This window comes from Amborella trichopoda, chromosome 6, assembly GCF_054954075.1.
Source record: "Amborella trichopoda isolate Santa Cruz 75 chromosome 6, AtrichopodaSantaCruz75HAP2 v2.0, whole genome shotgun sequence".
Lineage (NCBI taxonomy): Eukaryota > Viridiplantae > Streptophyta > Magnoliopsida > Amborellales > Amborellaceae > Amborella > Amborella trichopoda.
In genome coordinates, this window is record NC_142341.1 from 15236790 (window position 1) to 15261864 (window position 25075).

Consider the following 25075-nt stretch of genomic DNA (forward strand, 5'->3'; position numbering starts at 1 on the left):
AATTATAGCCTAGACCCTAACCCTAGCCCTAAAGACAAAGCCCCCTCTCTTTAAGAAGCGCTCAAATAGACCGTTGAAGGCGCACTAAACTCGAGCCGCCTAGGTCCACTTCTCCTCTTCCCTCTCTCCTACTCGGACCCAAGGGCAGGTTCGAGCACTCTCCCTCTCTTTCTCTCTCCTACCTCTCTTACCCAGACCCACAACAGGTCCGAGCCCTCTCCCTTCCTCTCTCTCTCTCTCATCTCATTACTCCTTGATATTCTTTATTCTCTTTATTCACTCCCTATTTTCTTGCACTCAATCATTTGAGTTGAGGTCTTCCTGAGACAACTCCCTTAAAGAGATTTTAAACTCTAGGACTGCTCTAACCACCAGTTTGCATGGTGATTGGCCTGTGAGAGTGTTTGGGTTGTGAGAGGGATTTCTATCTCTTTCATTTTCTCTTCTCTTATCTCGCTCTGAATTACTTTAAGGAAGCTCTATGGGTTAGTGACATAATCACGAGCTAAGTCTCGCGACTCCACTTCCCGAACCCTCTAGATATTAGGGCTTTGAGCCTAATACCTTTTCCTTGTCTCCAGTAATATCTCTTGGGGGAGGTTACGCCGAGAGGTTGCCCAATTCTTGGGTCATTCTCTCTTCTTCTATCTCACCTCCTTATTATTCTTCGTCTTTGTAAACTAAACCCCCACCAATTCATCCCCATTCTTATCTTTTTCCTCTGTATTCTTCTATATTTTCTTTTTCTCTATCACTCTCACTCTCAAAACTAGAATCCCTATCCCACATATTTACTAGGAGGAGGTTATCATAAGTGAACTTTAAAAAGCCATTTTTTGGTAAGATTCTAAGTGAGATATTGATTTTTGAGGTAGCTGAATTCAAATTGTGTAGCTAGATAGCTGGTGGGCTTTTGAAATGTTCTAAGAGGGCTAAGGCCCGGATGTATCCCATGAACTCAAATGGTGAGATAGGTGTTTGAGTCCACCTCATTACCACTTTAAAATCCTCTTATTGTTGGAAACCTATCTGCACGCAGCACACGAACATACATGCATACGCGGGTCGAGCGGTCGTTCGAGCCCCGGTCCCCGAGGGAGCCCGAACGACGGTAAATCCAAGCCCGACCAACATGTAAAGTGCCGCTCTTTATGGGGTGGGGTGGAGGACAACACTTTACATTTTTAGCTGACAGGGATTTCCCGCTCCAAACTTAGTTGGCTTTCGGGCAGGAACTTTAGTTATCTAGCAACGCAAGTTTCAATCGGCAAACACGCCCTATGTGATTTTCATGGTTGTCACCCATCACCGTCCAACCTTAGTATTGGGCGGTGATGAACGTCGTGATGACAGATTTCTGTGGTCATGCCATACGCATAAAATGCTGAGTTTGATCAACGGCGCAAAAATATCTTGGGCGGTCGGGTTCACTCCACAGTTTGAAACCCTTTATATATCCCAATCTCTGCTAAACCCTAACTCCGACCTTTCTGTGGGCCTGCTCCTTCTGTAGGTTTGCGCCTCTCCCACTCTCTCTCTGTTTCTCTCTGAAACTGTGTTTTTCTCTGGGCATTTTTCTCTGTTTCTCTCTCAAACTGTGTTTCTCTCTCTAACTGTGTATGAGATGTGTTTGTCTGATAAGTAAACGACATTTGTTTGCCGAGAGTGTCGATATCGCCGTTGTGCCATCATTCTCTTTCTCTCTCTTCTCTATATTTTTCATTTTTTAGTAGTTTTTAGCTGATTATTGAATGAGATGCATTTGCTGAGATTGTTGTGCTCTCTCTCTCTTCCATCGACACTAAAGCTTAACAATATCATTTGGTGATTGGAGGGGAATTATCTTTTGTGGAGAGATAGCTTGAGTTGCTTTGTTCTTGCATTTTCTTTCTTATGGAAGTTGTTTTTGTTGATTGATTGTGCGCCTTTATACATTTAATCTGTTTTATATGGAGTTTTAAAGCTGGATGCTTCTGGTTTGGGTTTGCTTGGGAGAATCTTGCATGGTTGTTGCATTCATGTAAATATATCTTGACTTCTTTGGTCTCTCTTCTGAGTTCACACCTTTTTCTTGAACACTTGTTCATTTTTTTAATTTTTTTATCTTTCTACAGTTGTTTTATTTTGAAGGCTTTGCTTACTTTTGGACTTTTAGGGTTTTCCTCTTTGTATAATTCTTATGCATATCTTTGATGATTTTCAAAATAAGCTGATCTCTATAAGGAAAACAGTCATGATTTTTCATTCAATTTATTGTTATTTATCTTATTTCTAGGCATATGGCTATGCTGGGAATGTATAGCTAAGTTTCTCTAATTGTTGATTTTGATAACTGATCTCAAGGGAGTGAGCTTATCTCCAAGCCTTTGGCCAATCTACCTGCGCTTTGAATTCCACAAGTTGGCAAGTCAGGGAAACACTTAGCACACAGCCATTTCTGTTTTGATAAAGTTTCTTATTTATTTTACCTTGCATTATGATAATTTTTTTAGTTTTTTTTTGTTATGATTACCATATGCAGTTTATAGGTGGTTTCCTGTGTTGTGACAGTTTCTGCACATTTTAATGCATTTCGCTCCTACATGTCATTGTTGGAAATTAGAATATCTTGTTAGGCGTTGGGAGAGAGCACTTTTATTATGAGTTTCATCACCATGTTAAGGCTCTGGGATCAGCACTAGTAATTATGTGTGCACAATATCCTTCCCAGGAAATAAGTTATTTTAAAGCTATGCATCTTCATTTTGGACAAACCATATGCTTTTATTTAAAATTATGAATGCCATGACCGCATTTTGGCTGTCACCAATTGAACAATGGTTTATGTAGTGCCAAAATATTCAATGAATATATTACCTTTGGTACAAAAAGGTAACAAATATCATAAGCCATAGATTTGAAATCTGACGGCGAGGATCAATCATTGACCACCCTTAAAGGCTGTGATGATAATTTTTCCTTGGACTTTGTGTGTCCACCAGCCCATCAGATTTCACATGACAGCACAGGATGTTTTATTACCTTTTTGTACCTAATGTAGCAGTCTCATTGGAGTTCATCCGGATTCATGAGAAGTTTTGGCGATGTTTTGTTATCTTTTTGTACCTAATGTAACAGTCTCATTGGAGTTAATCCGGATTCATGAGAAGTTTTGGCAAAGTTTTACGTTAGTTGCCTATCAGACACAACCCACCCCTTTTACCCAGGCTAGGGACGGGTTAAGGGAAAGTTGAAAAGGTCCTCACCCTTCTTAGACCATCATTGTAGTTAATCCCTTTAGTGGTAAATCAAACATCTTAAGTTCACCTATAAGTGATTGGAATTATCCTATTTGAACTCTCATAAGGAATCTCCTGATTGTTTATTTAGCCTCCTTTTGTTTCCACAACATGCCAAAGTTAGATTGTCATCTCCCTAGGGTTTTTTCTGTACTAAGCTACTAAGAAAACAGAGAGATATGATAAAATTTGTTATTTATTTATTTATTTAATTTTTGACACAGACACTCACTCATCGTTCTTGACAAGTTCCATTCACAGCACAAGTTCCTAAATTCCTATCTCCTTACCTGAACATTAGTTTTTACCAAAATTCCAGCCAAGTCAAAGTCACTTTAGTTTGTTGGGACCCAACTTGACTCAGTGTTTCAATGGTTCCTCCACCAGCCAGCTGGGATCGAGCCTTTCATTTATTTTGTTTTGGTAGGTGCTCCACAAGAATTTAACTCTTAGAGGGATTCCATAGGATATGGAACAAGATCCTTTATACTAGGCATTTGATCACTTGGAGTCCTTTGATCATGTAGCAAAGATGAAGTTGATGCATACTTACTATATACCTGGATTGAATTTAGATAGCCGTTGTTGTAGATTAAATCATCTTGTATGGTCATTCATTCACGAATGAAATATATTACAGAGGAGCTCTAGCGACGTTAGGCATTGAATCTTTTGTATTTGCATATGCATTTGTTCTTTAAGGTTATGATTTGTCATTGTTTGCAGTTCAACTTGTTCTTTACATCATTTGGTGCACTTTGAAATACTTATTATTCAACTTTACCATTTCATCTTGAGGATTGGTTTGAGAGACGATAAGGGTATCATTCAAGTGTATATATGTAAAACACTAAAGCATTTTGATGTGCATTATAAATTTATTTGTGCACAAAGAAGTTAGCGATCACTGATTTGTCTTTTTGATAGTTCTTGCAAACTTTTGTTTAAGATACTTTTTCACTGGCGACAAAACATAACCTGTCAATATGTAGACTATGATTTATTCATTGTTGGAACACATTAGTACCAATCTTATTCTTTCTAGTGGATGAGTTTGTGGTAATTATATGTAGAAGAATATGTACATTATCGGAGGTCTCTTCTTTATGTATTTTAATTTTTGTTACTCTCACCTAAATGTGTTGGGTCATGTACATGCATGATCTGTCTGACATACAATGCTTATTTTAATCTTGCCTTTCATGCTCATCCAAATCACTTTTGGTCATCTGAAGAAAACACATTGTTTAGTCATTTGAATTCTTCATGTACTGAGATGAATTTTTTTTTATTTAGTAAATAAACACTTCGCTGAGATATAATCAACTTCTGGGTTTGGTTTGACCTTGGCCGGGTATCAAATAACCTTTTAATTACTGGACCTCCTGATCTTCCTGATGCACTTTTGTGGCTGACTTATTGCAATGTGCTATAGAAAGGACCCTTTTAGTTATCTGCACTTGTTTAGATCTCTAGGACCTTTTAGTTATCTTGCATCAAATTTTGTCGTAAGGTACAGTATAATCAAGAGGGCTGGGGAAAACCATGGTTTTTTATTCATCACTGTTCAACGAAATGGTTAACAGTGACAGAGGGTGAGGCACTGCAAAGCAGGTTTGCGGTGCCTCACCCCAATGGTGGATCCCACTCTCTTTTCATCAGAATCTGTCATTTCATTTGACAGCAATAACACCTAAATTTCTATGGTTTCCAAAGGCAATTGGATTATAGTGGATTTCTCTTATATTTCTACTCCATCTTAATGAATGTACATAGATTTTTTAAGTATAAGATAACAAGATTTACTGAATTCTATTGGCCAGGTGGTGTATGCATTTTCTTGTTGATAGGAGGCTTTTTATCCACTATATTCTTTGTAGTGTTGGTCAATGTTTTCTTGTTTCCTTTACAGGATTGCAGTGCTTGATTTGATGAATTTAGACTAGGCACACAACAAAATGTGGCAATTCATATCTTATTTTTTTTTTGAGTTTTTCAGAGGTGGAACAGGAGAAGAGAGAAAAAAAATCTATATCAGACCCTGAGATGGCATTCTACAATAGAATTGGAAACCTTGTCAGGCAGAACCTGACCAACTCTGCACTCTCCAATGGCCGAGTGGAATCAATATCCATGCTAAATGCTGTCCGCTTCATGTCTACAAAGTTATTTGTCGGAGGTAAAAATTGTATGAAGGCTCAAGTCTACATGTATTGATTGTAAAGCAAGTTTAAGTTTTATTGAGTTTGGTAATCTCTTGTTGAACGGTATTATGCTAAATTATTTTATACCATATGGTAATCTAAAGTGTTGTGAATCTTTTAATGTTTTCTGTTGAAGGGCTTTCCTTTGGAACTGATGACCAATCACTGAGAGATGCCTTTGCCAGTTTTGGTGATGTTGTTGAAGGTGAGTTTTAAGGGATCTTCTCATGCTCTCCATATATATACATTTGCGATGCAGCTGAACTCTTAGTGGTCTCACAGGACTCGTTCCATATATTAAACGAGTTTTTAGTCTCATTATGCTAAATGACTGAACTCTTAGTTCCGTGCTTTTATTGACGAGGTCACTAATTTCATTTCACTGGTGGTTGCGATGCAGCGAGGGTTATCACAGACAGAGACACTGGGAGGTCCCGAGGCTTTGGGTTTGTGAACTTTGATAATGATGAAGCTGCTAGCACTGCTTTATCCAGCATGGATGGTCAGGTATGCTCCCCCTCCCCCTGCCCTGCCCCCCGTTTTGGTGTCCACCTGCCCTCTCCCTCCCTCTCTCTCCGCTGTGTATGCATGTCCCCTTTTTCTCTCTCTCTCTCATGTTGGTCCTATGTGTGCATCAGCGTTTCAAAAAAATGCTAGGTGGTTCTTAGGCGGTCGGGGGGGTCCAGGCCGCCCAGTGCCTAGGCGGGCACCCTGAACTTGGCGGTTTCTAGGCGGTTGGGGTGGCCTAGTAGAAATATTTTTTTTTGGGTTCTCTCTCTTTTTAGGTTTCAAATGAACTTAAAATCCACAATTTTAAAAAAAATATGACCCCCAAAAATACCGTATATGACCCAAAAATACCGTCGCCAAAAATACCATATATGACCCAAAAATACTGTTGCCCCAGTGCAGGCCCTGGGTGGGGTGCAGGCCCTGGGTGCTCTCTCTCTAACCTCTTTTGTTTTCTCTCCCTCTCGCACCTCTCATGTTGGTAAATTTGCTCTCTCTCTCTCTGTTTGTTTCTTGTCTTGGTGTGAATCTACTCACTCTCTCTCAGAGTATCCACCTGTTTGGGTGTGAATCTGCTCGCTCTCTCATGTTGGTGTCCATATTTTCTTGCTTTTTATGAAAGACTTGTGGTGATTTACAGGAGCTGCAGGGACGTAGCATTCGGGTGAGCTATGCTAATGACAGACCAAGTGTGGGATTTCGGGGTGGCTTTGGTGGTGGTGGTTATCGTGGTAATGATGGGGGAGATGGTTACTGAGCTTAATTTTCATGCCATCTCTGGATTCTGCTATCTCTTCTCTCAGGCTTTTTGTCTCGTGGATTTTTTTACTTGGTATGTTTCTTGTGAAACATAACTTTTCATAGTCGTGCCTCAGGCTTTTTGTCTCGTGGATTTTTTTACTTGGTATGTTACTTGTGAAACATAACTTTTCATAGTCGTGCCTTATATATAGGAACAGACTGTTAAGTTCTTCTTCATGCTAGTTAAAATTTTAAAGGCAACCACTTTCCACTGGAGAGTGCTCGCTTCTAACTGGATACCGGCCTGGAATACATACTTCGCCAATAAAATACATTACACAGTTTTGGTATTCGAAATTATTGATGCTATTGCAACTGTAACTAACCCTTTCCATTATGTATTTGTAGTCTGGACCCTTCTTTCTTTTTTGGGACTAAGTAGTTTATTCTTTTGTCTGTGTGAGAAACGTAGAATGATCTTGATTTTCAAAAAAAAAAAAAAATTATTTGATGACTGTGTCCATCTCTTTCTTCATTTTGGGTGTTGTCCTTGTGAAGAAACCTTCAAACAAGCTGAGGTTGCTGGCTGTGTGTGTTTTTGCTTGGCCTCTCTCCCTCTCTTTTGAAAATTAATGCATTACTTTATCAAATCGAAATCAGTGTACAACTAAGGCAGTTTTCTTGGCAGTATTTTTTTAGTCAAATTCTCTATAAACACGAGTAAAGGTGATTTTCTTCCTTAACATGGATTTCATCTTTTATCTCGTGGAGAGTGAGTGCTCCTCTGCTCCACCATTTAAAGGCATCTAGGGGTACCCTTCCACGATCATCACCTCTTGATGAAAATCTCAGAAAATTCTCAATCCTTACAAAATGGCCCTCATTCATGCTCATTAGCTGTCGTCTCTCCAGGTCTTGAGAATATGATTAAAAGTATTCTCAAATTAGCCCACAAATCAAGCTTGTTCCAAGTTTCCCAACGAGCTCTGAATCAAAATTCAATTTGAAAGTCCTACTCGGAGGTGCATCCAATACTGTTTCAGACTTTCATCTTAGCTACTACATTTGATTGAATTAGTCCTTTTGTTCTTGTCATCGTCTTTACCATCTCTTGGTGATCTCTAGTAATCTCAAGAAAGAATGGCACCTGGTTTACAGCATCGGTAAAGGTTCTAGGGGCCCTTCCTCTAGATAAATGGTACAGATAGCCTTGTCTTGAGCTTGGGCATTCTACGCTCGATTGTATCATGGCCTCTCACTGCAAACCTTAATCTTTCTCTCAAAGTAAACAAAAACATAAGATTGTCCACTCGTATAAGAAGGGATTTCTCTGTGCAACTCTTTGTATCTTGTTTGCTGGAAGCTAAAAAACTGTGCGTTCAGTTTATGATTTATAGGAATTTAATCGCCATCAGTTTTTCTTCTTTCTAAATAGAAGAGATAGGACGAGTTTAACATTTTATTATCATAAGATTATACTTTAATCGCCATCAGTTTTTCTTGTTTCTAAATAGAAGAGATAGGACCAGTTTAACATATTATTATCATAAGATTATACATATGCAACCATGGTGTGTTGTTACATTTGGAGTTATTTGTAGTAATTGCTTTCCTTGTAAACTTTCTTGCTAAAAGATTTTGTGGTCTTGTGTGAGCTTCCTGTCTAATCGAATGGTATTTTGAAGGCCATAAATTTTGGAATTTATCATTTTCAATGTAGGCAAAAAAGGAATTGAAAGACGCCCCATATGTGCCTGGAAAGAAAGTCCCAATAGCATTTAACATTTAATGGAGGATTTAAGTTCTTTTATTTTTTTTCCTTTTGAAAATAATTATTTGGTGATTTCATTTGGAACCCAAAAAGTAAAACCCCTCCAAATAATTTTTTTGGCCTTGGAAAAAAAATAAAAAACCCCCTTAGTAGCTTGTTTGCCCAAGGGAGTAAGTGTACAATTACTCTTGTGGGAGTATAGCACATGCACTTGATTTTCTTTACCATTATCCATATTTGTATTTAGCATTCTTCAAAAGAAATTTATGGGAGTATAGGAAATGCACTTGATTTTCTTTATCATTATCCATATTTGTATTTAGCATTCTTCAAAAGAAATTTAAGTTAAATCCAGGGTTCGCAAAATCGGCCGATTAGATCGCTACTGGTGGAGTGGCAACTCCGGTTAGGGCCGGTATTGGTGGTCTAGTCAGTAGCCAGTGAGCTCCAAAACAATTGGGTACAAAAACCTGCCTGTTAGTCCCTGAACCGGCTGTTTTTTAGTAAAACCGGCCGGTGTAGGACTGAAGGCTATTTATTGATTCATGGTCATGATAATTTAGGGGAATGATTTATCAATGGCCAATTTTGCTTTTCTTTTTCATGGATGATTAGTAGTGCTTCATTATTTTTCTCTAACTTCTTTTTTTTTTTGTTCGTATAATGATGTTGATTTGCTCCTTAATTTTCATCGATTCAAGGTCTCATTACTCCTCATTCCTATAATCATGCATCATTTTTTTGCTCCTCAATCCTATAATTGTTCATGTATTGCTGGTTTATGGGATTGTTGTGGATTTTTTTGTTTTGATGAAAAATTTGATAGCAGACCATGGGTGTCTGTTACTGATGTCTATATTCTCAACTTCTAGTTTGTTTGTGACATTTTCTTCTAATTTATTTTTTTATTTTGTTACAAGTTATCTATCATTTTGCTTCAGCTCTACATTCAGCTTTTAATGCTTTTACATCTCATCTAGATTGGGTGAGGTTGTAATTTCGTATTTACCTTGTGCAATCCTTCATGATTTTCCTCATAAAATTTCAGTTGGTTATAATTGTACTTGAGTTATAAATATGGAATTAATCGCACATCCTGGTTTTCAGAGCACATCTCTTATTCTCATGGAATCAATGCCTGTATCATTTTTTTTTTCTTTTATAAATTTAATTTGATAGATAGTCGAAATGCAATCAATAGTCTAAAAGTTTAAATCCCCAATGGGTTTGAGGCTTGAAATTTTTTTTTTACCTTGAGTTGCATTATGCAAAGAGCGATGGATCAATTTGTAAGGCTTTACTTAGTTTTTTGGTTATTGAAAATGCAAATAGCCTCTTGCTTGGGTAAAATATTGAGGCAAAAATGTCCCAAATAAATAAATTTTTAATGAACTTTTATGTTCAGGAAAATTTACAAGAAAATAATAGATGAGGAGGGAAAATGTGACGTGACAGTATGGTATAAAAGTGAATGATAAGGGAAGAGTTCGATGTAATTTTTGTAACTAGGAAATAGGTGGTGTTGTTTATCGCCTAAAAGAACACCTTGCTTGACTAAATGATAATGTCACCGGTTGTAAATAAGTGCCACCAACAATAAAACAACAAATGTTAAAAATAATTACTGATGGAAAAGGAAAAAATGTTTAAAGAGAAAGGGACGCGGAAGAGGTAGGGAGGGGTACAAAAGTTCAATAGATGAGGATGGTGACCAAGAAGCGGAGTTTGATGCACAAATGGAACGAGTTAGGACTGCCATCCTCCAAGAGTTGAATTATAGACAAATGGAAATTCAAGAGATGTATAAGAGAAGGGATGATGCATCCACCAGCCGTCAGTCTGAACAACTTGTAGTATTGGGTAGGGGAGGATGCAAGCATTCATTGTTTAGTTCTACATCTAGTAGATTGAGTCGTGGTTTCTATAGTCGCCCATCCTCCTATAGTCGGCCACCTACTATGCACCGACATGAACCGATAGATGTGCCACCAACGACCCGCGAACACTCTGGACTTGATCCCCACAAGCCACAATATCATAAATTTTTTTTTTTTTCCATTAGCAGGTATATTAATAGAAAATGCAGAAAAGATGATTAGCATGTTATGGTATGCTAATACGTTGCCATTTAATTCTACGAGCTCGGACTTCTACCCACAAATGCTATATTCTGTAGCTGAGGCAGAGCCAGGTGTTAGAGGCCCAACTGCGAAGGAGCTTGCAGGGCTATGTTTAGAAGTTGCTGTTCAGAATGTCGATAAGCATATTGAGCAGTTCAAGATCTATTGGCCAGGTACAGAAGTGACCATCATAACAGACTGTTGGAAGGACAAGTCTCACAAGTATATTTTCAATTTTTTAATAAGTTGCCTTAGGGGCATTGTTTATCACTCGAGCATTGACGTATTAAGAAAAAAACATACTGGAAGATTGATATGCACACACTTGGACAAGATTGTAGATGAGGTTGGGTCTGAAAATGTGGTCCAATTATGACTAACAATGCTGCAAACTATAGAAATGCAGGTTTGTTGCTAATGGAAAGAAAACCCAATTTTTATTGGACTCCCTGTACTGTCATTGTATCAATTTGATGCTTTAAGGAAATAGGAAAGCTGAAGAGAGTTAAAACTTGTATTTTGAAGTGCAAGCTGTTTACAAGATTCATATACAATCATACATACCTCCATGCTTTAATGAGGGAGCATTGCATGCGATTGTCAGGCAGTCCACTACTAGGTTCGCCACAACATTTCTTATACTATATAATCAATGTTGGGCAACGAGGCAAGATTGAGGTAAATAATACGCCAATGATACACTCTAACGAGTAGCAGATTGATAGGGCAGCAACGAGTCAACATGGAAGGCAGGTTGAAACCATCATTGTCGATCAGAAGTTCTGGGCTCGATGGAACAATGTTATTTCTGTAACTGAACCTCTAGTGCGGGTGTTGAGGTTAGTTGACTTTGATGATAAACCCGCAATGGGGTTTCTGTTCAATGCAATGAGACGTGCAAGTGAAGCTATATTTCATAATAACATATAGACTAAAGAGATATTGTAGATCATTGATCATAGGTGGAGAGACCAACTTCATCGAGATATCCACGAGGCAGGTAATTTATGATTCATCGTCACAATTCATTATTCTTTATCAACTCCGAGTAAATTTACCATAATTAATAATATAACAAACCATGTCTATAGTTCTTTCTTAATCCACAAAACTTGTACTCCAATGACATCTTAGATGATGCAAATATCATGGAGGGGGTGAGAACCTGCATCTACAGGGTCTTGAAACTCAGATGGAGTGTATGCAGCACGTAAACCTTAATCAAAACATGTATGTAATAAAATTTCAATTCAGAATAATGAATTGTATTTTTATATTGTACTAATTTCTTGTATACGCATTTTGTTATTTCTAGCTTATAATGTACATGGAAAAAAATGGGGAACTTGTATACAACAATGCCAAAAAAGCAGCTGGAAAATTGCACCCAGGTTAGTTTTAAGTTAAAGTACAATACTATTTGTGGTTTTTTTAAATCAATTTATTTTCTATTGTTAAGTATTTTTATGCTTGTTTGTGTCCGCACAATGGTGGACGATAAACGGGGTTCGAACAAAGTAATAACAAAAGCTTGCAGTTAGAGTTTTGAGTCAAACCTATGATTCCTCGGGCTGTGAGAGAAACTGGAGTACATTTCAGTGGATACACGCCTCGAGGCAGAATAGGTTAAAGACTCAGACACTGCACAACTTGTTGTACGTTCGTTACAACTTGAAATTGATAGAGAGATATATAAGGAGGACCCGCCACAGACTACATGTTGATCAACCTTGATTACATCTTCTGAAGGGACTTCGTCGATGAGTGAGTATCACAAAAGACCCCACTACTAAACCAAGATTTTCTTAGTGGGGCAGTTGTCTATATGGATGATAATGCGGATGTTGTAGCATCAAATGAAGGAGACATTACAGTGGACATGGATGACGATTATACACAGGATACGATGAGGCGCAAGATGACGAGGAGACAAATGGGACAATGGAAAATGACTGGCAAAGTTCAGTTGTTCAGGAATGTGAAGGGGCGCAACATGATGCGGTGCTCGATAATCAGGAATATTCAATGAAATTGGCTTAGGAGGAAGTCCAGGCATCGAGGAGTAGCAATTACTCGACTAGAGAGACAAAGTTGTAGCTGTAGCCGTCACTGTAACCTGGTTATTTATGATGATGACACTATTGAAGCTACTGAGGGCTATAACATAGAACAGAGTGGGGGTAACACATAACAGAGTGGAGGAGAGCATGCAGACTGGACGAATCTAGGAGATTTTGGCCAAAGGGGTACCATGGGAAATGTTCCTAACTGGTGAAAGGGCACAACTGCTGCATTATAGACTCCACTACGCCTTAGTCAGATTTTGGCCCCGTAAACCTTGATAGTGAAACACAATAGTACTATGATCCCCCTTGCTACTCTCATTACTACTAGCCATTGTTAGTTGGACTTTGTAACTTCATCAATTGAATTAATGTCAAATTATAAATTGTCTTGCATATCTTCATAGTATTCAAATATTAATTTATATGAAAAGTTGTTTCGATTTTATTTATTTTTGTGAGATAAATGTATGTAATTTGATAGTATACATTTAATCTAAGTTTTTCTATTTTTTTTTTAAATTTTTCTTAGGGGTTTTTGACCCATTTTTTTTTTAAATATCTACTTGACGGGTTAGTTCGGTTAACCGCTCCGGTTAGTCTGGTTTCGGTTCAAACCGCTCCCAACCCCTTGACCGGTTAACCGTTCCGGTTCAATTTTACAAGCACTTCTTAAATCATTTATAATCTCATGAGAATGTGTTATTTGCCAATAATCGAGATTTTAATAAGCATGTACAAGCTCCTAGTTAACGCCTTTAAATTGCTCATACATCCAATAATACCTTTAAAGGAAAGCATGCACGATAGCATATAAAGCTTACTTTTTTTTTTTTTGAAGAAATCGTATAGGATAAGACCATAAGACCATTTGTCTTTAGCATATGGAGATCACAATTTTCAGTGGTTGTTAGATTTAAAATCAAATAATTGAGAATGTGCCATAACCATGTTTAAAGTTTAAAAGAAAATTTCTGGATCCTTACATTATATCTTAATCTTAAGTAATTGTGATGTCCTTGCATCAAAGAAAAATGGCTTATGGCATATAAACCCTTGATGAAAAATTTCACCAGTTAGCAATGATTTGGGAGGAGAGTATATAGGTTGTTAATCTATGACCGCTTCTGATGGAATGAGAGAAGGCTACATAAATTTTGGAAGTCGTCTACTCGTCGCAAGGTTTCTTTGGATATTGCTACAAGGTAGAATTGTTAATATGGATAATTAGAGAAAATTACAAAATTACAGATAATCCCCCAGGTTGAGCTTTCTAGGCAACTTCTTCCCAAGCAAACTTTTTGTAACAATCCTAAAATTTCAAAAAAAAAAAAAAAAAAAAAAAAAAGAGAAAATATGCTTATAAATAGGTGATGTTCTGTTTGAGTATGATGGTCCTTGGGGACCATCACTGTTTTCAAAAACTTTTGCTTTGGATTAACTTTTGCTTTGCCTTTACTTTTTTTCCTTTGCCCGCTTTTGCCTCCTGCTGCTTGCAGCTGGCAGCGTCCTTTAGCGGACGTGGTTTTCGTACGATAAAAGTCTGCTTTTAACGCGACACCTCAGGTATAAGGTAGAGCGTAAGAAAACAATATAATAATACGTTATAAGAATTTAAATAGGGGATGTGAGCACTCCCACCCTAAAACAAAATTTTGAGATCTCTCTCTCTGGTCGAAACACAGTGAACTTCTCTCTCGAACCGAAATTTTTTATCGGAAGGTCCCTCTCAAATAATTGTGGGTAAGTGACATCGTCTTTCTGAAAAATAGTCTGTTTTTAATAAATAGTGATATTTCCGTCTAGGATCTTTATTTTATCAGTTTTATGTGTAAGTGACCTCATTGTCTCGAAAAATAATCCATTCTTTTTAAAAATAAAATGAAATAATTATTTCTGCTTATTATCATGAATTTTAGGCGCGATAAATTTTATGCGCACGTGACTTCATTATCTTCAAAAATAATCTTTTTAATAAAAATTGTGATATTTTATCTATGTTAGAAATTTTGAATGCTGTAAATTAGAAAAATAAATTTATTTATTTTTCTTGTCTATTGTTAGAAATAAATGTGATATTTCTGCTTTTAGTAAAATTGTGATATTTCTTTCTACTGTTTTGAATATTTAGACAATGTAAAATTCATGTGCAAATGACTGCCTTATTATTTAAAAATTGACATTTTTGCAATTGATTATAGTATTGTTGTGAAATGTTTATTTGTGAATTGATATTCCATAAATTGTGATAATTCCGTATTCTTGAATTTTTATAAGAGTTTTTCTATATATATTAAATTGGCAATTATGCTAGAATGCCTTTACAAACTGCTACCTTTCTAAATTTGAGCCCAAAATATTTGATTGGTTATTTTTGAAATATTATAGAGAGTGACTGTTATTAATGGTTTAAGTGAAATTCATATTAATGGTTTCAGTGATATGTTGAGTACATGATATTGCTGCTTTCGAATGTTTAAAGAGATTTAGAAATAATTTAAGTATGCAAGTGGACTCATCCGGTTCGCCGGTGAGGTATAAGTGGACTTATCCGGGACGCCGGTAGGGATTAAGTGGACTCATCCGGTACACCGGTGAAGTATAAGTGGACCTGCAGGGATTAAGTGGACCTATCTGGGACGCCGATTGGGATTAAGTGGACCTATCAGGACGCTGATGGGGTATATAGGTGACCTACTTGGGACGCCAGTAGGGTATTTTGTAAAATCCTTTGAATTATGTACTGCCGTTAAAAGTGTTATAAGCATTTCAATTACACGGATTATACTTAATTATGCATTTATTGAAAGTGAAACTTTTGATGCATTTCTGTTAATAGATCTCATTTTGGAAAATATTGATATCTTTCAATCATGATTATTTTTAGGATTATGATGATCACTTACTGAGTAGCCAAACTCATCGAACTATGGTAAACATTTTTTCAGGATAACTACGGATTCATTTTGAGTGCTAGCCAAGATCAACCTTGGAAGATACTGTTGTTGTGTTAGCTTTCTTTATTTACTATGTAAGACCTCGCCACTGTAAATTTGTCCTATCAATAGATGTATATATGTTTTGTCCGTCACTTCTCAGGAATAATAGTATTGTAAATTCTTGGGGTGTGACACTTTTCCTTGTAATATTTACCCCAAATTATACTTTTCTAGCAAACACCCCCTCAACTCAAAAAAAATAGAAAAAAAAACTAATATGCTCTCTATCAAACTAAAAGGCCTCTCTCCTCATTTCTACCCATGCTCTTTTTTTTTTTTTTTATGGAAAAGGTTTCTATACTTCCCCTACAACATAGAAGATCTATGTTTCCCTTACCATCCAGCCGTCTAATTTTGATCAAGAGAGCTACTCACCATTTGATCTTAGATCTGACGTCTCAAAGTATTTTATTTTTAGTTTTTTTTATACATATTATATGACTATGAAATTTGGTACGTGCCATCTTGTCATTGGAGTGCACCTATAAAAAATATTAAAAATTAAAATTTGATAATATATAATGATCAAAATACCCCTTGAAACTTTCAAGGGTATTTTGATCATTTTATTTTATTGAAATTTTTTTTTTTAATATTTTTCGCTAGTGCGAGTTTAATAGAGGATTGGACGTACAAATTTGATATCAAAATAGTCTATAGAAAATAAATTTTAAATAAAATAGTGTAAAGACGTGATATTATGATTGAGACAATCTTAACCCACCATTTAGAATGGACGGTTGGATAAGGAGAAGCATATAAGTTTTATGTTGTAGGGAAAGCACCCTTTTCTTATTACTCCTCTCTACCGTCTTCCCCACCTACACACTACCTAATTTTATTGACTTTCTTTCTCTCTCTAAGGACCCCACCAAGCAACCGCCTCCTCCTCACTATGGAGAACGCGGCCCTCTTACAGGCCTGAGCTCCCTTCCTCTCTATTGCTCGCCCCAAAGGCCCGAGCTCCCTTGCTCGCACCACAGGCCCGAGCTGCCTCTCTTGCTCTCTCACCCCAAAGCAGCTCTCTGAATCAGCCCGGCTCTCTCTTCAAACCAGCCCCCTCTAAGCCGAGCTCGATTTCTCAGCCTCATCGAAGCCAAATCCTATTCTCTCGTCATATGCGACATGCGGTCAGGCAAATATGTTTCTTGAGATTACTTGGGTCCGACATATGCGACATGCGGTCTAGCAAGAAGGTTTCTCGAAATTGTGGGTCTAGCCCTTGCGAAATGTAGTCCGTCAGTTTATGATAGTAGTCTGGCAGGTTGTTATAGCGGTCCGTTTCAACATTAGGTTGGGGGAAGCTGTCTAGAAAGTTCAACTTGGGGGGGTTATCTGCAATCTTCCCGTGAAACTTTGGTGAACATCTACTTGTTATGCAAAAATATGAAGAAAACGTGGATCGTTTGTTCCTTTTCTTTACACTAGTGGACCATGGAGGTAAGCCAACTAGTGGACTATGGAGGTGGGCCTTTCTTCTGGTAGGATGTCCATTGATTTTACCACAAGGGCATGAGCATATTTTGGAGCATATGCCTTCCAGGACTATCTAAGAGAGGGAAATCATGTGGAACATATTAGGGTTGCGTTGAGGGAAAGTCGTGTGGAACATATTTAGGGTTGCATTGCTACGAGAGGTATGGTTGGAGCGTAATAGGAGGACTTTTGAAGGAAAAATATCTTTATTGCAATAAGTTCGAGATATGGCTTTATATACAGTTTAGTCGTGGTTTTCGATCACAAAGGAGGGTGATGGAGTGTCAAAGGTGGATGTTGTCTTTAATTTGAGAGGAAAAGTATGGCCACCCACTTCCTTGTCTAGACCTAAGGGAAGATAGAGTCCACCAATACAGGGATGTGTGGAGTTTAATTTTGATGGGAGCTTTTTGAGGAATCCTAGATCAACGGTATTCGAAGGAGTGCTTAGGAATCATGAGGCTATTGTTCTTTGGTGCTATAATGGACCGTACGGTTATTCTATAACAAACAATGTTGAGTTGAGTGCTTTTCTTTACAGCCTTAAGTTGGTGAAAGAGAGGCGTAGGATTGTGTTGTGTCATTGAAGGAGACTCCCTTAATGTTGCCAATTGGTGTGACAAAATTTGGAAGCCCCCATGGACATTGAGATCTTTATGGCTACATGTGATGGATAAAGCTGTTAGTTTGCGATTAGAGTCTCACCATGTTTATAGGGAGGCGAATGCTATGGCTAATATTGTCTAAAAAAGGTGAGTGTTTTTAAATTTGTAATTGGTTTGTCGATGTAATTATAATGATCCATTGAATTATCAATAAAATTTAATAACCTTGTCAAAAAAAAAAATAGCAATAGGTTTGAGCATGTACCCTCATTGTATTATAGTGTGAAAAACATGTGGAGTAATAATTAATTGCACATGATATTTTCACTACATACACTCATGCGGTCAAGCATATCATATATTCTATGAATGTTTAGTTTGCTTTCATTCTTTTGTGGGACAAATGTTGTACTAGGGATACTATTCTTGATATTTCAAGTTATGCGCTTAGGGCATTGCGCTCTTCTTTCAAACCATCGATCTCTTTCTTGGTTTTTAACATATACCAAAAGATTATATGCTCCAAAAAAAGAGTAATATTAACATGAACGTTTGTTTAAGATGTCAGCTTTATAACGTTGAAGTAAGGTTTATCTAAAAAATCATCTAGAGAGAGTGTTATGATACTAGAAAATCCTTGAGTTAGTTATCTTGTCTTTGAGACGTATGGATATGAAGAAAAAAAAATATATTCAAGTTTTGAAACTAGTGCATTTAATATTAGTTATCTAAACAGTCTATTTTCAAGATTTTCAAGTTTTTGTGGATCTGCTCGATTTGTATAATTATTAAAATTTGAAATTTCATAACTAGAGATGAAAATAGATTTTCAAGCCATCATAAAGTTTCCATCATAAGGTTTCTGATACCAAAATTACATTTTCTAGGTAAATTTAGAGGTGGGCCCTTACTTTTAAAGTATATAAGGAGAGTGCATTATGCAAACCTCGCAAGAACAAATCATCCATTCACAGTATCAAATAAAATGTCATTTAGGAATATCTTTAGAACTCTAAATTATAATGGTGTAACCGTCTCAACCTAGCTAAGAACATATCGTTATGTATATGAAAGTATAATGTGCTAAGATTGAATAGAGGGTGTGAATTTTTTTTGAATAGTTTGATTTAGATGTTCAAGTACTTACAATTTATTTTTTAATAATCATTTGATGGCTAAGTGGATCCCAATATTGCACATAAAAAATTACTTCCTATATAGCTCATTTGTCCAAGGGATTAAGTGTATGGTGTGCTTGCACAAGAGTATTGTCTTATTTGCCCTAGGGAAAGTGTGTGGTGATGCTTGTGCAAGAGCATGATATATGCACTCCATACATACTAAGAAGACTACACATAGGGATTGGATTGGACCAGTAAGAAGACTACACATATGGATTGGATTGGACCAGTGGTTCTGATTTGTTGGAATGTTGATTAGTGTTTTGGTTGTTCTAGTTCAAAGTGAGAATTAGGTTTTATTATATCCTAATCAAAACTAATGTTTTGACTAGTTTTGGCATCTCAAATCAGTTAGTTCCAATTGGTTAAACAGTTAAATAATTTTGGGTTAACATTTTTGTAATATATTTGAAAATTTGAAAATATTATTATTATTTTTATTTATTTAAAAAAAATTAGTCCAACTGGTACTAAGATATGTTTTCACTGAACCAGACGCTTCGTTAGTTTAATCCAAACAACACTGCTAAAAACACACTTAATATTTCCATAACGGAAGTCTCTAGAAAGTTTGTCCCAAAGAGAAACCAAGCTGGTCAACGGTTTTTCTAGTTATAGACGAATTACCGTATCTAGGTAATTAACTCATGATGTTAGGTTTTGCACATGTACATGGACTAGTTTATGAGAATTTTTATTGAAGGGAATTTTTGTCTTAATTATAGAAAATGGCTTAAGTTATTTCAAGAATCCATTAAAATAAATAAATAAATTTTAGGCCTTTATGAACCTATCATATTTTTAACCTTGGATTGCAACCAAATAAAACAGATTCTAAATTTTAATAGTTTAGGGGGGCCTAAATTTCGTAATAGGATGCTTACGAGTGTTTCTTGAGGCCCCCACCTCTCCCCCCTCCTCCTTTGCCCTGAGTTATAGACTTTTGGGGACCTAAATTTGCTGCATTTATTCCCAATCTTATGGAACACACACTGTGTTCAACCATGAACAGGGATTTCTTCGGCCCAAATTCCAATCATTCTAAGTGTTAAATAAGAGTGGTGCTTTTAAGTGACCACCTCTATAGGGACATTAAAGATCGCTTAAACCTCCAAAACTTCTGTTTCATTACTTTGTTAAGAGTCCTGTTTTGACTAAAAGAAGATGAGGACTCTGTTTGCTGGTAGTTTCCTATAATTAACCTCTGCTCTCTGATTCTTTGAACACCGCTGTTGTATGGATGTAAAATCATCGCACGATGGAGAAAAGGAGCACACCAGAGAAGAATTAAGCACTTCTTTCTAACCCTTGACTGCTCCACACTCAACTTCCACTACTACCTCTCTTTCATTGATCAGATCATAATTGGCACATGGTTGGTTATGATTAATTCTAATTGGACTTAGGATTTAAATGAAAATATCAAAACTTATGCCCCTTCTAGATAACCCATTTACATGTGCATGTGGCAAAATGATTCATTTAAGTTCCATAATACAATTCTAAGTATAAGAATAATAACACAAACACCAACTAAACTATACTCCACCCTAGGAGGCCAACATTACCTACGTGTCATCATTGTGTGGCTGATGTGGCCACCACGTGGAGCCACTTCGACATGGTGGCGTGAGGCCCATTGGCCATTTATGTTTATACGTGTAGAATGTGATGTACTCATTTGACTAATCCAGGAACAAGTTATTTTCTTAACCCAACAAGACCCATGAGCCACTATTCCTTGCAGGGGCTTACGCTTGACTCATTAAAGTCAACTCAATAAATGACCAGATTATGAAATTACAATAGATTGCAGGCAGACCCTCAAGGACATACATTTTTATGGATGCGGGGCTTCTCTAGTACATGTGGATAACTCTTTCCAATGGATCATCCTATGAAAGAGTGTCTTCCCAATTGTGACTGTATATTGTTGATTTGATTGCTAAGTTGAAATGTGAAAAGAGCATAAAATAAACTCAAGAGAACTTCAACAATTACTCTATCAGGGTATATCAGTGAACAAATCTTTATTTTGTTTCCAAGGATCAAATAGTTCCAAAATATCTGTACATGCCTTATTAATTACATTCACTATGTCACACAACGGAGATGTGGAATACTTTTGTTTAATCAATGACATATGAATTCATCAGGAAGAGAAGTATAAAAAAGATAGAACTAGCAAGTAAGTTTTGTTGCTATGCGTGCTTTCTGTTAATACAAACATGTAATGTACACACATGAATATCCTGTGTGTATCCATTATCTATGTGACTTCTTTCTCTTTTCTGTCCTCATTGTTGTTTCCATCTTGCTTTGATAGGGCTTTTTATAGTCATCAAACACTCCGAGTAGTGGTTCTTAATTGTGTCCGGTAGTTGCGATGTAGTACGTATAGTGCTTATTATGTCTTGTTTTGGTAATGACACATAGTCTTGCACGATTGTTGTATTTCTAAAGCGTTCATCTCATCTAGGACATATGTTGTATCATTTCTTTTTCTGACACATTATGCTATAAGAGTGTAGTATAAGAGTGTAGTGTCTTTCGTTAAGAGTGACTTATAGGAAAGGGTTTTATATTTATATTTCAAGTTTTGGGTTTTGTTGTCATTTGGAATGTGCTTACAAATATTCGAACCTCAAGGTTTATAAAAATCAGGAGAAAACAGAGGGGTATACTTGTCAATGATATATTACGAGAAGTGAATAAGGTTTTATGTACCATGAAATATGGTATAAAGTAAGTAGCTAGATGCTATATGGGGTTATATTGCATCTACTGGTAGTAGCATAAGAAGTGGATTCACCAGAGATGATAGGCTTACAAGTTATTCAAATACATCGGAGAGTCTTGTAATGGACAAATTTAAGTTAATACACAATCAGAATCAAAGTCTATATTTAAAAAACTTGTCGATCCTATTTTTTGAAATCGGACGATTTGGATCGGGTATCGATGATATCACTCCAAATCCGGTAACGGTAAAACTGGGCGACTCGAACTTTCATTTTTTTAAAATCCGGAATGGCTTTTACATATATGCTGCCGTCCTGCACGCCACGTGCCGCTGCCACCCAAAAAGCTTCCCCCAACCCCCATGCACGGCCTAGCGTTAAATATCTGCCGCCGTCCTGCACGCCAAGTGGCGCTGCCACCAAAAACGCTTCCCTAAACCCATTCACTGCCGTCTTGTACACCAGGTGACGTTGGCACTTCAACTTCAACTTCAACTTCAGCATTCATGGCACATGCAACATTCGGGCAACCTTAAAAGTGGGTTTCTTTTATGACACTACGTCTTCCCACATCGCTTCGATGTGGGACATTTTTGTAGCCCGTCATGCAAGCTGGCAAATATTGATAGCTTGGAATAAATTACGCTGAGATGGTATACCTACGATGGTGTATGCGTGACTATGTATGTTCATCATGAATAAACAAGTTGTTTGTATAATTGTGAGAAATAAATTTGACGGTAAAAAAAGAAAAAAATTATTAAAAATAATAATTGGGTACCCATCACCCCTATCTTTTATCAAAAAATTTTAAATTTACTTACAAAAAAACATAAAACTCTATTAAGCTATAATATCATTGGATTATTTCAATATACGAATAATAATTAATTAAATAGTTAATTAGGATTAAAAAATTAGTACTAGCTCATAGAATAAATAAAAATAATAATACCAATTCTAGTCTGTTGGACATTAAAAAAAAAAAGTTTAAATTTGTATTTCTAAATTCTATATTTCTATCCACACTAATTGTTATATATTAGATTTCTTTATTTGTGAGGGTCATACCCTCGTTTTTTGAACCACATTTATTATAATATTGTAATTAATAATTATACTAATTACAATGACAACTAAGTCTTATATTTTATTTATTAATTTATTTATTTTAATTATACAGACATCCAGATAGAAAAACAACGTCTCAATAATCACCTATTTTTGCAAAGAAATGAAAATGTATAATGCACCACTCCTAAATTCTTTAACAAATTAAAATAAAATTATTTTTAGAGATTTATAGTGATTTTTTAAATATTTTTTTATACAAAAATTACCGATTCTGTCCGATTTCTGATCTGAAATGCCGATTCACCGATCTTGATGAGATTTTGGGGTGCCCAATCTAGGGTACCGATACGTTTTTTAAACCACTGCTTTAATGCTTTAAATTGTGTCAAAGTATAAAACTCCAGTTTTATGTGAGTTTAATACGCTAGTCCAAATATGTTTTTTATTATGCAGAATTGGTATAAGTAAGGCCTCTCAAGGATGTATCATGAAAAAGTAAAGATTAGGTCAAAATCATAAGTAAACATGTATTCACACGATGTGAGATAGTTCGAGGCTATGGATTTGGCTCACGTCCTCTCAAAGCTTAAGCGTCTCAGATACGACTCTTATAAATCCTCCCAATAATACTCAAGCTACAGTAATTAGCTTATCTAATATCACACATATAGAAATGAACAAAATATTCCCTATATTTTAAGATCATGTGGTATTGTTACAGTGTTCCTGACAAGGGATAGCCCTCAACCCTTTCAGTTTAATGCCCCTCACACTCAATCCTCATAACCGAGGGTTTTGGGACTCTACATACCCAACTTCAGATCTCCATTCGCAAAGATCCAGCAAGTCACAATTTTTTTATTCACTTCCACTGTGAACAAGAACCGTGAGAAAATAGTAGCGTCAAAGCCTTGAAAGGCTGCAACTCCAACAACTTTGGCCCTCTTATACATGTTACTTTGGCACGTCTTAAAGAGTTTGCCCACAACCTTCTCAAGAGGGGAAAGACGGATAAATAGGCAATACCTCATAAAGCACTATTAAGTTTAACTTTGATGGTAGCTCTAGAACCTTCTATTATAGTTGAGTCTTGGACCGTTAGGACGGGGGGCCTCATTACATATTGTAACGGGAAGACATTCACATGTTATGATGGCTTTTTTTTTTTGGTATATGTGGTTCTGTGACACAGTAGTAAGGTCTTTACCACCAGCAGTTGGATTGCTAGAAGGGACTGGTCAGCATACTTTTACATAATGAGATTCTTGTAATGTTACTATCAAATGGGCTGCTAGTTAAGAGACTTGATTGTGGCACCTTAAAATAGTATTCGACGTAACATAAGACAGAAATTTCCATTTAGATGTTCTTTTGTTCTCTCTTGTATAGAGAGACCAATGTAGAGGCAAATATGCCACCCAAAAAGAGGCTGATAAGTCCTCAATTTAAGTGTTATAACTTGCTATGCATTTTAGAGTTTGAGTAAATAGATTCAAGCTAAGGAAAAAGTTTGTATCTTGCATCAACCTTGTACAATAAAAGTAAGATTCACCTCCATAAGAAAAGGTTATTCTAATGTTAGAAGATCCTTATATTAATCATTTGATCTCCAAACACATTATTTAGACCATCCATTTTTAATATTTTAAAAAATTTATAGATTTACTCCATCAGCACTATTTGTGAGGCTTTAAATTCCGCTGGAAAGAGGCTTTAACACCGATGTTGGGATTTCTAGCAATCTTTCGACGAGATTTGAAAATGCATCTTTCTTTGATTGTTTTAAAGTCGATGCACCTTTTTATAAATGCACAAACACACACTGTGATTAAAATAAATCCAACGGTCCAAAATGAGGGCTTGCTTGGCACCACATCATGCATCATCATGATGTCGGTGTATGATACACCACATATTAGTGTACATCCAATAAAATAATCTAGAAGGGAAAAAATCAGGAGCATGTGGACCTTATATCATACAGGCAAAGTGCATAATTATTTTCCATTTATATGGATGGACCAAATTCTCCACCAAAAAAGCATTTGCTTTTCCTTTGACATGGCGTACTCTATACCCAAAGGTCTTGGTTATAGCAACGGTTTCCATCTCCTCATATCAACTTACCTTGTTACTTACTGGGTGATATTGATGTGGACTATAGGTGTAACTCAACCGGCTAAACATAAAGAAAATTACGGATTAGTTAATGTTTCTTCGAAGACATCCGATAAAATTGGCATGATACAAAGAAGATTAGCATTGTCCCTGCACAAGGATGACACATACATCGAGAAATGGTCCAAATTTTT

The 25075-nt window shown here is 36.5% G+C and overlaps 1 protein-coding gene and 1 non-coding gene across 3 annotated transcripts; both read left to right on the forward strand.

Annotated features, from left to right (window-relative positions):
* The first annotated feature begins 1483 nt into the window (after positions 1 to 1483).
* LOC18438242 (glycine-rich RNA-binding protein 2, mitochondrial) lies at positions 1484 to 7090 on the forward strand. 2 transcript variants are annotated; one of them, XM_006848429.4, is made up of 5 exons: positions 1484 to 1513; positions 5278 to 5457; positions 5619 to 5687; positions 5883 to 5989; positions 6633 to 7090. In XM_006848429.4, exons 2-5 carry the CDS (start codon positions 5325 to 5327, stop codon positions 6747 to 6749), a joined length of 426 nt encoding a protein of 141 aa, XP_006848492.1. In that variant the 5' UTR covers positions 1484 to 1513; positions 5278 to 5324; the 3' UTR covers positions 6750 to 7090. The 2 variants fall into 2 exon arrangements, with proteins under 2 accessions (XP_006848492.1, XP_011624954.1); XM_011626652.3 differs by having other exon boundaries at positions 1484 to 1509.
* Positions 7091 to 24974: 17884 nt separating this feature from the next.
* On the forward strand, positions 24975 to 25075 carry LOC148781624 (U6 spliceosomal RNA). The gene has a single exon (XR_016058717.1). It is a non-coding gene; the product is annotated as a U6 spliceosomal RNA (small nuclear RNA).